The following is a 12,018-nucleotide window of genomic DNA, read 5'->3' on the forward strand; positions in this document are numbered from 1 at the left end:
CAGTTTCTCAACTCACACACAATGACGGGAAGCTAGCCAGATGAATACTGATGGATGTTGGTAGGCAGAGGCAGCATCCCCCCCCCAGTTTATTTTCCTCCCCAAAAACTAAGCCTGACCAGTTTTAAGATATGGAGTTAGTGTGTATACACCAGGGGTGTCCAACCTTAGTTGAAGTCCACAAGTCTTAAAGTTGCCAAGATTGGACACCCCTGGAATACACAAACACACACACAAACATATTCTTTTGAGAGCAGGTAACAAAATTTCATTTTTTAATGTGTGCCGGTTTTTAACGTGTGCCAATGGGTTCACAGAAAAAAGGGACAATAAAGGTTGCCGCCTTGTTTTCATCTCTCATCTTATTCTCCGAGTATTGGAGCCAATGGGGTAGTGGAGAAAAATAGAAAAAGAACTTCGCCTTTCCCCAAAACTTTCACAATTTCCTCCCCCATAAACACAGCCAGACACTGTAAAAATAAAATCGACTTAAAAAAAAACCGGAAGGTTTTAACAGGAAAATTAGGCGAGGGGGACGTTGTGAGGCAAGCGGGGAATTCCTCCTCTCTCTGGCAAATGTTCAGCGGACGTATTATGTAGAGTGTCTGTGATTCAGATTTCCCGGCGTGGATTTCTGGAAGCGAGCGAGGGCTTGGGAGGAAGCAGCCGCGGCCTCCACGTGCGTTCGCATCCTCCCCGGCCGCACGTGTCGGGGAGACGTGTCAGTGATAATCCTCGTTTTACACACCGGCGCCTCTTTCCATGCTCCCAACTCCCGCGCGCCTCCAGCCTGGGGGCGGGGGCGGAGCAGAAGCGCCTCCTGAGAAGTATGAATGAAGTGGGCGGGGCGAACCCTTTTGCTGTGAAGAGAACGCCGGGATCGCCCGGGGCAACCTTTGTTGCCGGCACAGGAAGTCCCCCGATTGGCCGGCGTGGTTATGACGACACGTTCTTTCTGTTTAGAAGGCCGGCCGAGCCTCCGTTCTCTCGCAGAGAGACGACGCGATTCCCTGGAGGAACCTTTGGAAGCCCGCAGGTGGAAAAAAAAAAAGAAGTCACCGACTCGCATCATGGCCAACCAGCGGGAAGAAAGGTCAGCGTGGGAACCTTACCCTGAGCCTGTTTGCTCCGGGGAAAAGGATTGCGGGAGCCGGGAAGGTCCTCGGTGAAACAATTAGGGTCCCTCCGCCTCTGCCATCAAAAAGGAGATAAAAATTTAGGGGTCCTTGTGGTGTTTGTGTATGTCTGGATTACAACTCCCATTATCCCCGACCGCAAATCGGAGTAGTCATGCGACACGTCTGGATGGCCTCGGGGTGCTGAAAGCGATTTTAAGGAGTCCCGGCTTTTAGGGGAGGTGGGGTGGGTGGAAACATCAGCGGACGTTTTTCAGCATCTTTTCCTTCTTTTTAAAGGGAGCCATTCCCGAAGGACCCCCTAAATTTTTATCTCCTTTTTGATGTAAGGTTTACAAATTTACAATGTAAATAATCTGGGGATAATAATCCTTGGAAGAGTCTGAGCTGTTGGGTAGATTATAACTGTTATTATTATTTACCATTGCGGTGGCTTCTATATGGAATCTCGCCCTTTAGCTGACCTCAAGTCTCTTGATCTCCATAAGGACAGATTTGTGTAATTGTTTTGGTGACCTTGATGTTCTTTGAATTCGGTCTCCGCCAGGTTTCTCATACTTGGGCAACTTTAAAATGGTGCAGTTTTCAAGTCCCAGAATTCCCTACCAGCCACTGGAGAATTGTGGGAGTTGAAGTCCACACATCTTAAATTGGGCAAGCTTGAGAAACCTTGGTGTAAGACTAAACTGTGACCTTTCCTGGTGGTCTCCCATCCCAATGCATTAAAGTTTCTCCTCCACCTCCCATCCCCCCAAAAACCGGCTGTGGTCTGCTATCCTCTGTGACATTTTCATCATCACCACCATCATTTTAGCAGTAGGAGTAGTAGCTTTTCCGTACAACAAAGTTAAGCAGTGCATGAACCAAGAGCCCCAGAGTTGAAATTAGATCCCAATTTTAATAGTGGATTATTTTAACCTGCCTACGTTTGGGGGTGGTGTTCTCCAGCCCCTCTTTTCAGGCATCCCCTATTGTGGTGGCTGTTGTGGTTCTTTACTTCTTTGCTGCTGAGCTCAATCCTCAGCTGTGGGAAAAGAAGTTGTCAAATGGGAATTGGAGTTTTGGGTAGGGGGAGAAAATTGAGAAAGGGTTCACCTTAGGGGGTTTAAGAGCTGGGCACAAGAGATGGAAATCATGGCAAGTATTGTACTTAATCAATTACATTAACATCTATGTAGCTTCTTTAGATCAAAAGATCCTATTTAAACACTTCATGCACCAAATTTAATTTATATATTTTATCCCGTTGTATTTTTATCCCCCACAAACAGTTAACTTCCTCCTGCTGCTTTACTCATAACAGTCTGGCAAAGTAGGGTGAGATTGCATGTAGCTTAACTTTCCCGTATATGAGAGGCAGAATTGGTTGTGCCCAGCCTTCCATCACCTACAACCCTCCCCACGGTATGCCAGGACTAGCTAGGAATTCTGGGAGTTGAAGTCCTAAAGTAGTACCGGAGTACAAAGCACCGGAGTACAAAGATTTTTCTGATTTAATCTACTCTTTGCAACCTGCGAAGTAAATTAGTGCTGTTATCAATCTATTCAGGTTGTGTATGTACATTTGTGTCCATTAGGCTTTCAGGAAGGCATTTGAATTAATGATCAAAATGATTTTTTGCCTTTGCTGCTAATATGTGCAATTAGAACATGCTGAGTGAAAAACTGAATATCCGTTTGAAGTGTGTGTTAATATGATGCATCATATTGAAAACTGAAAATTTTCTCTGGGGTCTGAACTAATTTGAGGCAAAAGAAAACTTGAGTAATTTTTAATACAGAAGGAGACTGAGAATGTTTTTATGACTTACAGTTCCCAGATTGCTCATCAACCCTGTTTTGATGTGGTTTCTGTGTCTTTCTGCCTGTAAAAACTGAAATTCTTGTTTTCCCCTTCACTGTTTGAGAATAGAGAGCCCGAAAATATTGAGTTTTCTAGAGTTTGCTTATGTGGTTTGGACAGAAAGTCCAAAAAGACAAGTCCTTGTCATGTGACTGCTGGTTTCTCAGATGATTTTTTAAAAATGAAGTTTGATTCCCATTAAAATGCCAATTTGTTTGAAACTCTAGAAAGCAAATACAGTGAGGTTCTCATGAAAGAGAATTAAGAGAAAGATAAGGGGAGAGAAAAGTGAGAAACTCAAATTTTTACATCCCAGTTAGATCCCAAGGCACATTTAGTATGGTAGTATGTTTTCCTTTTTTTAAATTTTTACTTGCAAGTAGTTCTTGACTTGCAACCGTTAGTTTAGTGACCTTTCCAAGTTACAGTGATACTGAAAAAAAGTATCTTCTGACTTTTATTCACATGACGGCTGCAGCATCCCCATGGTCATGTGATCAGATATTTTTGGTGTTTGGCAACTGACATGTATTTAGGACAGTTGTATTGTCCTGGGGTCATGTGAAACGCAAAATAAATAAAAATGTGATCACCATTTGTAACCCTCACACCCAGCTTGTGACAAGCAAGTCAGTGAGGGAATCCATTTAACGACTGCATGATCCTCTTAATAACTGCAGTGGTTTACTTAACAAATGTGGCTAAAGTTAGTAATAAGTTAGTAATAAGGGCGCAAAATTTAACAACTGCCTTGCCTTGCAATGGTAATTTGGGGCTCATTTGTGATCCAAAGTCCAGGACAACCTGTATTTTATGCTTGTACAATTAGCCTTTAAGAAAATGCAAACTGAAAGCATCAATTAAGAAAATGAAACCAAAGTAGTTTATATTTTATTATCGCTGGCTATTTTATCAGGATATAGCTTCAGAGATTCATCACTGTCCTTGGGGAATCTGTAGCAATGGAGAAAATCCAATAGGTCAAAGAACAAGAAAGAGACATAAAAATGTTGGCAAGGAATTAAGAGTTCAAGGTTTGGCAGTTTGGACTCCTGTTTCTCTTGGCCTCGCTGTCCCTGTTTAGCCTGGCTTGATATTAGAGTTATGGTTAGTCCATGTCAGTGCAGAAGAACATCCTGAATGAGTAATATTTCAATACAAGAGAAGCAAAGCTATGTTGTAATGATGAGTTACAAGGAATTTTATAAGCAACTTTGTTCTTTGTTGATGTCTTTTGGATTATTTATTTTGGCTGCAATTGATCTGATGATGCAATAGTTTTCTTAAAAACAAAACCAGAAAACTGATTCTTTTATAACCGGCCTGTTGAAACTCAGGGGTTGGGTGTTACTGACCAAACAGATGTGTTTGGTTGGGTTTTGTTTGTTTTTCAAAATAATTTTTAGGAAGAGATTTTATATAAAACAAATTTAGAATATGAATGGAAGAGAGGGAGGGAGGGAAGGACAGAAGGAAAGAAAAATAGATATCTGATAAAAAAGTAAAGAGGGGAAAAATAGAAAATGTATAAAGCAGTGGTTCCCAACCTTTTTTTCGCCCCGCACCCCTAAAGAAATTTCACTCGAACCTCGCACCCCCTGAAATTTAGACTTTAGGAACTACTGAACGCGTTAAATATATGGTAGGATTGAATCTTTTCAGCTATGTATGTGACGGCCACTAAATAACGATACTTAACTCTAAAATGAAAACAAAGTTAATCAATTGCATAATAAATAAATAAATAAAAATAAATAAATAAATAAAAATAAATAAATAAATTAATTAATTAATTAATTAATTAATTAATTAATTAATTGCCTGGACTTTTCTCACACCCCCTGGAATATCGTCTCGCACCCCAGGTTGGGAACCCCTGGTATAAAGGGTTTGCTTCCAACCTTCTTAATACCCATTACAGATAGATTTATTGTGTAGCCTTTTTAAGATATCCTAATTGCCTTCCTCCATTTTTCTCTTTCTAGTCAAACCCAAAGACCACGTTCATTCCCCCCCATTTTCAGCAAAAAGATTATGAAGGGTTTCCAGGCATGAATAAATACAATTATGAGCACATGTGTTTGGAAAATTTTATGATTTGAGAACATCTTTTTGGCTTATCTCAATGGTGAAAGCAGTTGTTTAAAAAAAAAGGGGTGGGGGAGATGTATATGGTTCCAACTCAGTTGTTGCCCTATAATAGACCAGGATCCTTAATCTAGAAAATAACTTGGTTTATAATTTTTGTTTTTAAAGGAGCAATGAAACAAGATAAAATATTACTTAAATTATTTCTAGTTTGTTTAAAAACTCAGGCTCGTAGAAGGAATCAAGTAAAACAGATTACGTGCCCAGCCAAATCCTTTTTTTAAACAATAGCTAGCTTTAGGGACATACATAGCTTTGTCAGCAAAACAATATCTTTGCTTGTCCCTTTGTCTTGGAATACAGTTCTTTATCAGTAAATCAGAATTATGGCGTTGCATTTCATGGAACTACAGCCAACATCTATTCTGATAACACATTTTATTCAACCTAGAAGATTGCAATTCTTTTTAAATTGCAGTAGTAGAATAGACAAGAAATGTGAAAAACCTGTGACTTCCCTTTGTGAGAAACTTCTCAAAAGTTTCTCTTTGTGGGAAATTTCTTAAAATGTTAACAGTGGACAGAAGCTTGTCTACCAATTTTATCAAAGGTATAGCTTTCTTGCAACTGGTCCCTGTTAATAGATAAAAAGAGCTGAATAATATTTTGTAAAACATTAGCCTTATTCCTATTAAAAATGCTTGGGTAAGTAGGCAGTTCTGGGGCAAAATCATGCCTGTTGCCTAATATCCAGTTATCTAGTCATTGTCCTTTCCTGTGCAATCTTTGACTCTCTTCAGAACGGTCAGATGGAAAAAATGCTGATTTGAAGATCAGGAGATGGACATGGAACTTAGGTTTATAATTTGGGTTGGCATGGATCCAATTGGTTAAGGAATGCTTTTGACTCCAGTAAACTGGCATGACCCAGTGACTGATTGATGGGTCTCAGCTGATGGATTCCAAGCAGGGATGGGATCTGACCAGTATAACTACCAGTTCTGTTGCTCTGCGTTGCGCTAGTCGCGTGAGTGGTGCAAGTGCGCAGCGGTTGGAAAAGCCCCTTTTTTTCCTGCTTTTTCAACCGCAGCTGTGCTGCACAAAGCAGCTGAGGTTGAAAAAGCAGGAAATAAAGGACAGGTAAGAGCCCGGGAGGGCAGGTGGACCAAAACAGCAGCAGACATAGAACCGGTTCTATGTCTGCTTCTCTTCAGAGTAACCAGTTCTACAGAGGTGGACAGAACCCATAAAAACCCACCCCTGATTCCAAGTCTTTGTTGAGTCATGATATCCACTGAGAATGTCTTGAGCAATTCACCAGCTCCCAATATTGGCCACAGTGGGTGAAATATTGGGCCATAGAGGGTGAAAGAACTAACTTAACTGTAGCAATAAAAGATAGTATTTGTTGACAGGAAGGGTCTTTGGTGCTGTGGTTGTTTTCTTGCAGGTGTTTCATTATCCAAACTAAATAGCACTGATGATGTTACCTAGTTTGGGTAATGAAATGTCTGGAAGAAAAGCAATCAAACTCAGAAATTCCAAGGACTCCTCCTCCTAACCTAACTGTTCCAAGCATGAGGAAGTGGTTGAAGGATCCAATCTGGGTTGGTCCCTGGTTTAGTCTTCCGAGCTTTTGGACTTGTGCTGGAACCCATCTTCAGGGAACTACTATATACCAGAATATGCAGAGAGAAGTTCCCTGAGGTTGGGTTTCAGTATGAGTCCAAAAGCTTGGAAGTCTAGACCTCTGGTACCAGTGACCATCTCGGATTGGATCTTGCAACATGGGACATGTATATTTGCCTTTAAAAGGAGTAGAAGACCCAATGTGGAATTGTCCATATTGAGTTAAACATGGTATGGGCTATACTGTGTATGATTTGATAGCTATCAATTTTAAGGTGTTTTTTAAAAAAACAAGCTGGGGTCATAACAGCAGTCTTTTCCACCTTAATTTGGAGCAAAGCTTGATTACCCTGGCTCCATCCATTGATTTACTCAAGCCTAAATTAATCCATGCTGTTGAAATCTTTTGGCCAGCTCCAGTTCCTATCCTTTCATTGACCCATTCTCTGGATTGGAAGTTCTCAACAAAAGGCATTTTTCCATTCTTAAATCTATCTTGGCTGTTGACTTTTAAGATCAGAAGAGAGGTTCGTGGTTTCCTTTTCCCATTTCCCGGCATTTGGGAGTTGCAATCACAAGACTACTGTGTGTATTCTGGTATTTCTTTGTTTTTGCAGCATCTGGAACCCAATGAAAGCTTAAGTGGCTGTCCTTATAAGAGTTGTATTCATGATTCAGCACTTCCCCATTGCCTATGTTCTTACAGTGCCCAGTTTACGTAATCCAGAAATAAGTCTGGGAAATTATGAGTTAGTGTCATTGTTTCTGGCAAGAGAATGAACATCTCGTATCCTTACAACGAGATTGCATCAACTGCCAGGATCTGACTTCCTGACTTGTGTCATTGCTAAGAATGTAACACGTTTCTGGTTAAGTATGGCAACATACATGTTGCTAAGCATGGTTACTCAAGAAGAAGATAACATAAGAACACAAGCAGTGTTCTGTTGGATTGGACTTCTGGCCCATCTAAAGGCAGTCCTTAACTTACAATTATATGTTAGTGATAGTTGAAATTATACCCACATTGAAAAAGTGACTTATGACTGTTTTCACAGTTATGACCATTGTAGCATCCCCATAATCGCATGATCAAAATTCAAAGGTTTGGCCATTGGCATGTATTTATGACAGTTACGGTGTCTCTGGGTTATGAGATCATCTTTTGTGACACCCTGACAAGCAAAGCCAATGGGAAAGTGAGATTCACTTAAAAACTGCGGCCAGAAAGGTCATAAAATGGGGGAAAACTCACTTAATAACGGTCTTGCTTAGAAAGGGAAATTTTGGGCGCCATTGTGGTTGTAAGTCAACGATTACTTTTAGCCCTTTCTCCACCAACTGCACAAGGAAGCCCTCCAGCGTCTCAGTAGGTAGCCTTCAGAGGGCATCTTGCTGTTGTTATGGCTGATAGCAAAGGATTCCCATCCTTATAGGTTGACCTCAGCAGCTTGGGTGATGCCACTGCAACCCTTAGATGCGTACTTAGCATACAGTGTCCACTCCTTTCCCCTAAACATATGACATACTGATATGTTCCAGGAAGAAATATCCAGCCATATTTAGCCAGAGGGACTTCCACAAAATCTTGCAGCATAGATTCAGTCCCTAATGGAAGGGCTTTTTATTGAGATTCTAGCCAGCTTGCCCTATCTTTCCTAGGGATACTATGAGGTGTGAATGGCTCAAGTACCTCTAAGTTTATATAAACTGGTTAATTCTATCTCCCAGTCCATTCTTAGGTTTTTTTAGGCAACAGTGCCGTCAGCGTCTGATTTTGCTATTACAGAGGGTACTTTTGTTAATCGCTGATATCTTGAAGTACAAGAATACCCACAATTGAAATCAGAATTTTTGTTGCTAAAGAAGGATTCAAAAGTTAAATGAGTCATGCCCTATTTTTCAATCATTTTTCTTGTGATTGTTGAGTCACTGCAGTTAAATGAATTAAACGTCTATGGAAATTCTCAGTCACCGAGGTCATGTCCCAATGGTGCTTTTCCAAAAGGCAACTGAGCTTTATTTTTTCTTGGACATTTTGCTTCTCATCTAAGAACGTCTTGGAGGACAACCAAAACATTTTCAAGAATAAAAAACTAAAGTCCAGTTGCCTTTTGGAAAAAAAAAAAAACCTTCGAGTTAAGGGAATTAAGGGGTCATTAAGCAAATCTGGCTTTCCCCTCCTTTACTTCACTCATTGGAAGACCCCTGGGAAGTCTGCATATGGTGATCTCATGACCTCAGCTGTCTGAACCGCATGGCCATTGCCAACTGCCTACATTTTGATTACATGATTATTGTACCCTATGACTATTAAGTGTTGTACCTTATGATTCTTGACTCTTGACAAATGTATCTTTTCTTTTATGTACACTGAGAGCATTTGCACCAAAACAAATGCCTTGTGTGTCCAACCACACTTGGCCAGTAAAGGATTCTATTCTATTCTATTCTATTCTATTCTATTCTGTTCTCTTCTCTTCTCTTCTCTTCTCTTCTCCTATTCTATTCTATTCTATTCTATTCTATTCTATTCTATTCTATTCTACTCTACTCTACTCTACTCTACTCTACTCTACTCTACTCTACTCTATGATTATGGGGAAGCTGCAACGCCAGTCTTAAGCGCAAGGAATGGTTGTAAGTCACTTTTTTAATACTGTTGTGATTTTGGTTGCTAAATTGAAGTTGAAAACTTCCTTTAACCCAATCTGCCCTAACGTAGGGTTCATCAGATACATTAAAGGTTCAAACCCCAACTCTTAGCCAGCCTAGAGTTTGTGACTGGTTCTAAAACCAGAAGTGATCCATCTGGGGTTAGCATTTTTTTAAAATAAATTTTTTAATGGTTTTTAAAACAAACATAAACAAATAAAACATAAAAACATCAAGTCATCTTCCATATATATACATACAGTGTGCCGGTTGGTTTACAAATTGTTTTGTGCTTCCATTTCATAGTCTTCAATTATGATTACATTGTATATAATCTCATATTTTCAGTCAAATATTAAATACATTAATATCATTATTAATCAATCATTTGACTATACTTTTATTCATTCATGTTTTACAAAATGATCATACTCTACTTAATTTGTTTTATGACAATTCATATTATCATCCTGAATCTATCCAAGTATCATTTTGTAGATATAATAAGAAAAGAATACATCTTTATATATTTATTATTTTCTAAAAGTCTACATATTTCATTGCTATATTTTATTGTCTAACCATTGATAGAATAGATCCCAAATTTTATAAAATTGTTTATCATCTTGTTCTCTAATTTCAAATGTCAATCTACTCATTTCAGCACATTCCAATATTTTCTTAATGATTTCCTCCTGTGATGGTATTTTCTCATTTTTCCAGTTTTTAGCAAATACAATCCTAGCCGCTGTTAATACATTTACAATCAAGTCTTTCAAGTCTTTACTATATATTTCAGGTAGAATTCCCAATAGAAATATCTCTGGTTTCAAATCTATATTTTTTTTGTCATTTTTTCCAACCACGTGTGGATTTTAGTCCAGCATTTCTTAGCATCCGCATAAGTCCACCACATATGGTAATATAAGCCAGGTGTCTGATGACATTTCCAACATTTTTCGGATTTATTCTTGAACATTCTTGCTATTGTTGGGGAAAAATGCCACCTGTAAAACATCTTATGCAAATTTTCTTTATATGCTGTTGACATTGTCATTTTATAATTTTGAGACCACAATTTTTGCCATTTCTCTAAATCAATCCCATATCCAAAATTCTTCCCCCAAGCAATCATAGTTTCTTTAACTTGTTCTTCTTCTAGTTTAATTTCTAATAAATATCCATACAATTTTTTAATCACCTTTTCATCAGTACCTGTCAAAATCTTATCTAAGTCAGTCAGTTTATCATAGAAACCTTCTGTTTTAGAATCTTTATCATACCTTGAATGTATTTGCTCATATGAAAACCAATTCATCTTTATACCTTGTTCCTCTAGTTTTTGTATAGCTTTAAGTTCACCCTTTTCATTCAATATTTCATCATATCTAACTGTTTGTTCCTTTTTGTATATTATAGAATAAGAAAATGCTTCAATAGTCGATAGCCAGACTGGAATTTTCAAATAACATTATCTTTTAATCTTCTCCCAGTTTAACCACAGAGACTCCCGTATATAATGTCGTCTAAAGTACCCCTGTGTTTTAGTTCCTTTATACCATAGAAAAGCATGCCACCCCAACAACAGATCATAGCCTTCTAATGTCAACAATCTAGTATTTCTTAATGTTATTCATTCCTTAACCCACATCAAATTTGTAGCTTGGTAATACAACTCCCAATTAGGTAAACCAAATCCTCCTCTTATTCTAGCATCTTGCAAAAGTTTTTATTCTCGCTTTCTTACCTTGCCATATATATTTCAACACAATTTTATTTAAATCTTCAAAGTAGTCTTTTCCAAGCCTAATTGGAATTGTTTGAAACAAATATAAAATTCTGGGTAATATATTCATCTTGATTGTTGATATTCTCCCTATTAATGACAGTTGTAAATTTTCCCATTTCGCCAGATCTAGCGCTATCTGCTGTTTAAGTTTGGTATAATTATTCTCTTTTAGTGGACTGCATCTTGCTGTCAAGTATATCCCCAAATACTTAACCTTGTTCGTAACCCGAATTTTCAATAAGTCTGCCAGTTCTTCCTTTTGTCTTGATAGCATATTCTTTGTCAAGATCTTTGTCTTATCTTTATTTATTTTCAAACCAGCCACCTTTCCATATGTCTCTATCTTTTCTATCAATTTTGATGCTGTTTCTAGTGGGTCTTCTAAGATGAAAACCAGATCATCTGCAAATGCTTGCAGCTTAAATTGTTCCTTTTTGATTTTCATTCCTTTTATATTCTTTTCATCTCTAAAATTTCTGTTTAGTACTTCCAAAGTTAACACAAACAACAAAGGTGATAGTGGGCACCCTTGTCTTGTTCCTTTTCTTATATTGATAGAGTCTGTCAGTTCTCCCTCTATCATTACCTTTGCCGTTTGCTTATGATATATAGCTTCTATTGCTTGAATAAATTTTCTAGCAAAACCCATCTGTTCCAACAGTAATAACATGAATCGCCAATTCACATTATCAAATCCATCTGGGGTTAGCATTTTGTCTTCAGTATCTGGGAAGTTTTCCAAGAGAGCTTATGGAGATTCTCAGTCATCCAGGTCATGGTTGCCCCAAAGGTGCTTTTTCAAGAGGCAACCGGACTTCCTTTGTTTTTCCTTGAAGACGTTTTCGCTTCTCATCCAAGAAGCTTCTTCAGTTCTACCT

The 12,018-nt window shown here is 38.5% G+C and overlaps 1 protein-coding gene across 1 annotated transcript in view; it reads left to right on the forward strand.

Moving 5' to 3' along the window:
- Positions 1–891: 891 nt before the first annotated feature.
- The window catches only part of PNP (purine nucleoside phosphorylase), a 30,394-nt gene continuing 19,267 nt past the window's right edge, over positions 892–12,018 (forward strand). Inside the window, exon 1 of the mRNA XM_026687403.2 lies at positions 892–1,093. Within this exon, the coding sequence (XP_026543188.2) occupies positions 939–1,093 (155 nt within the window). The 5' untranslated portion in view covers positions 892–938. The remainder of the gene's footprint in view (positions 1,094–12,018) is intronic.

The sequence above is a fragment of the Notechis scutatus genome, chromosome Z, assembly GCF_049901735.1.
Source record: "Notechis scutatus isolate UNSWTSFEM ecotype Mainland chromosome Z, rNotScu1.2, whole genome shotgun sequence".
In the NCBI taxonomy this organism is placed as follows: domain Eukaryota; kingdom Metazoa; phylum Chordata; class Lepidosauria; order Squamata; family Elapidae; genus Notechis; species Notechis scutatus.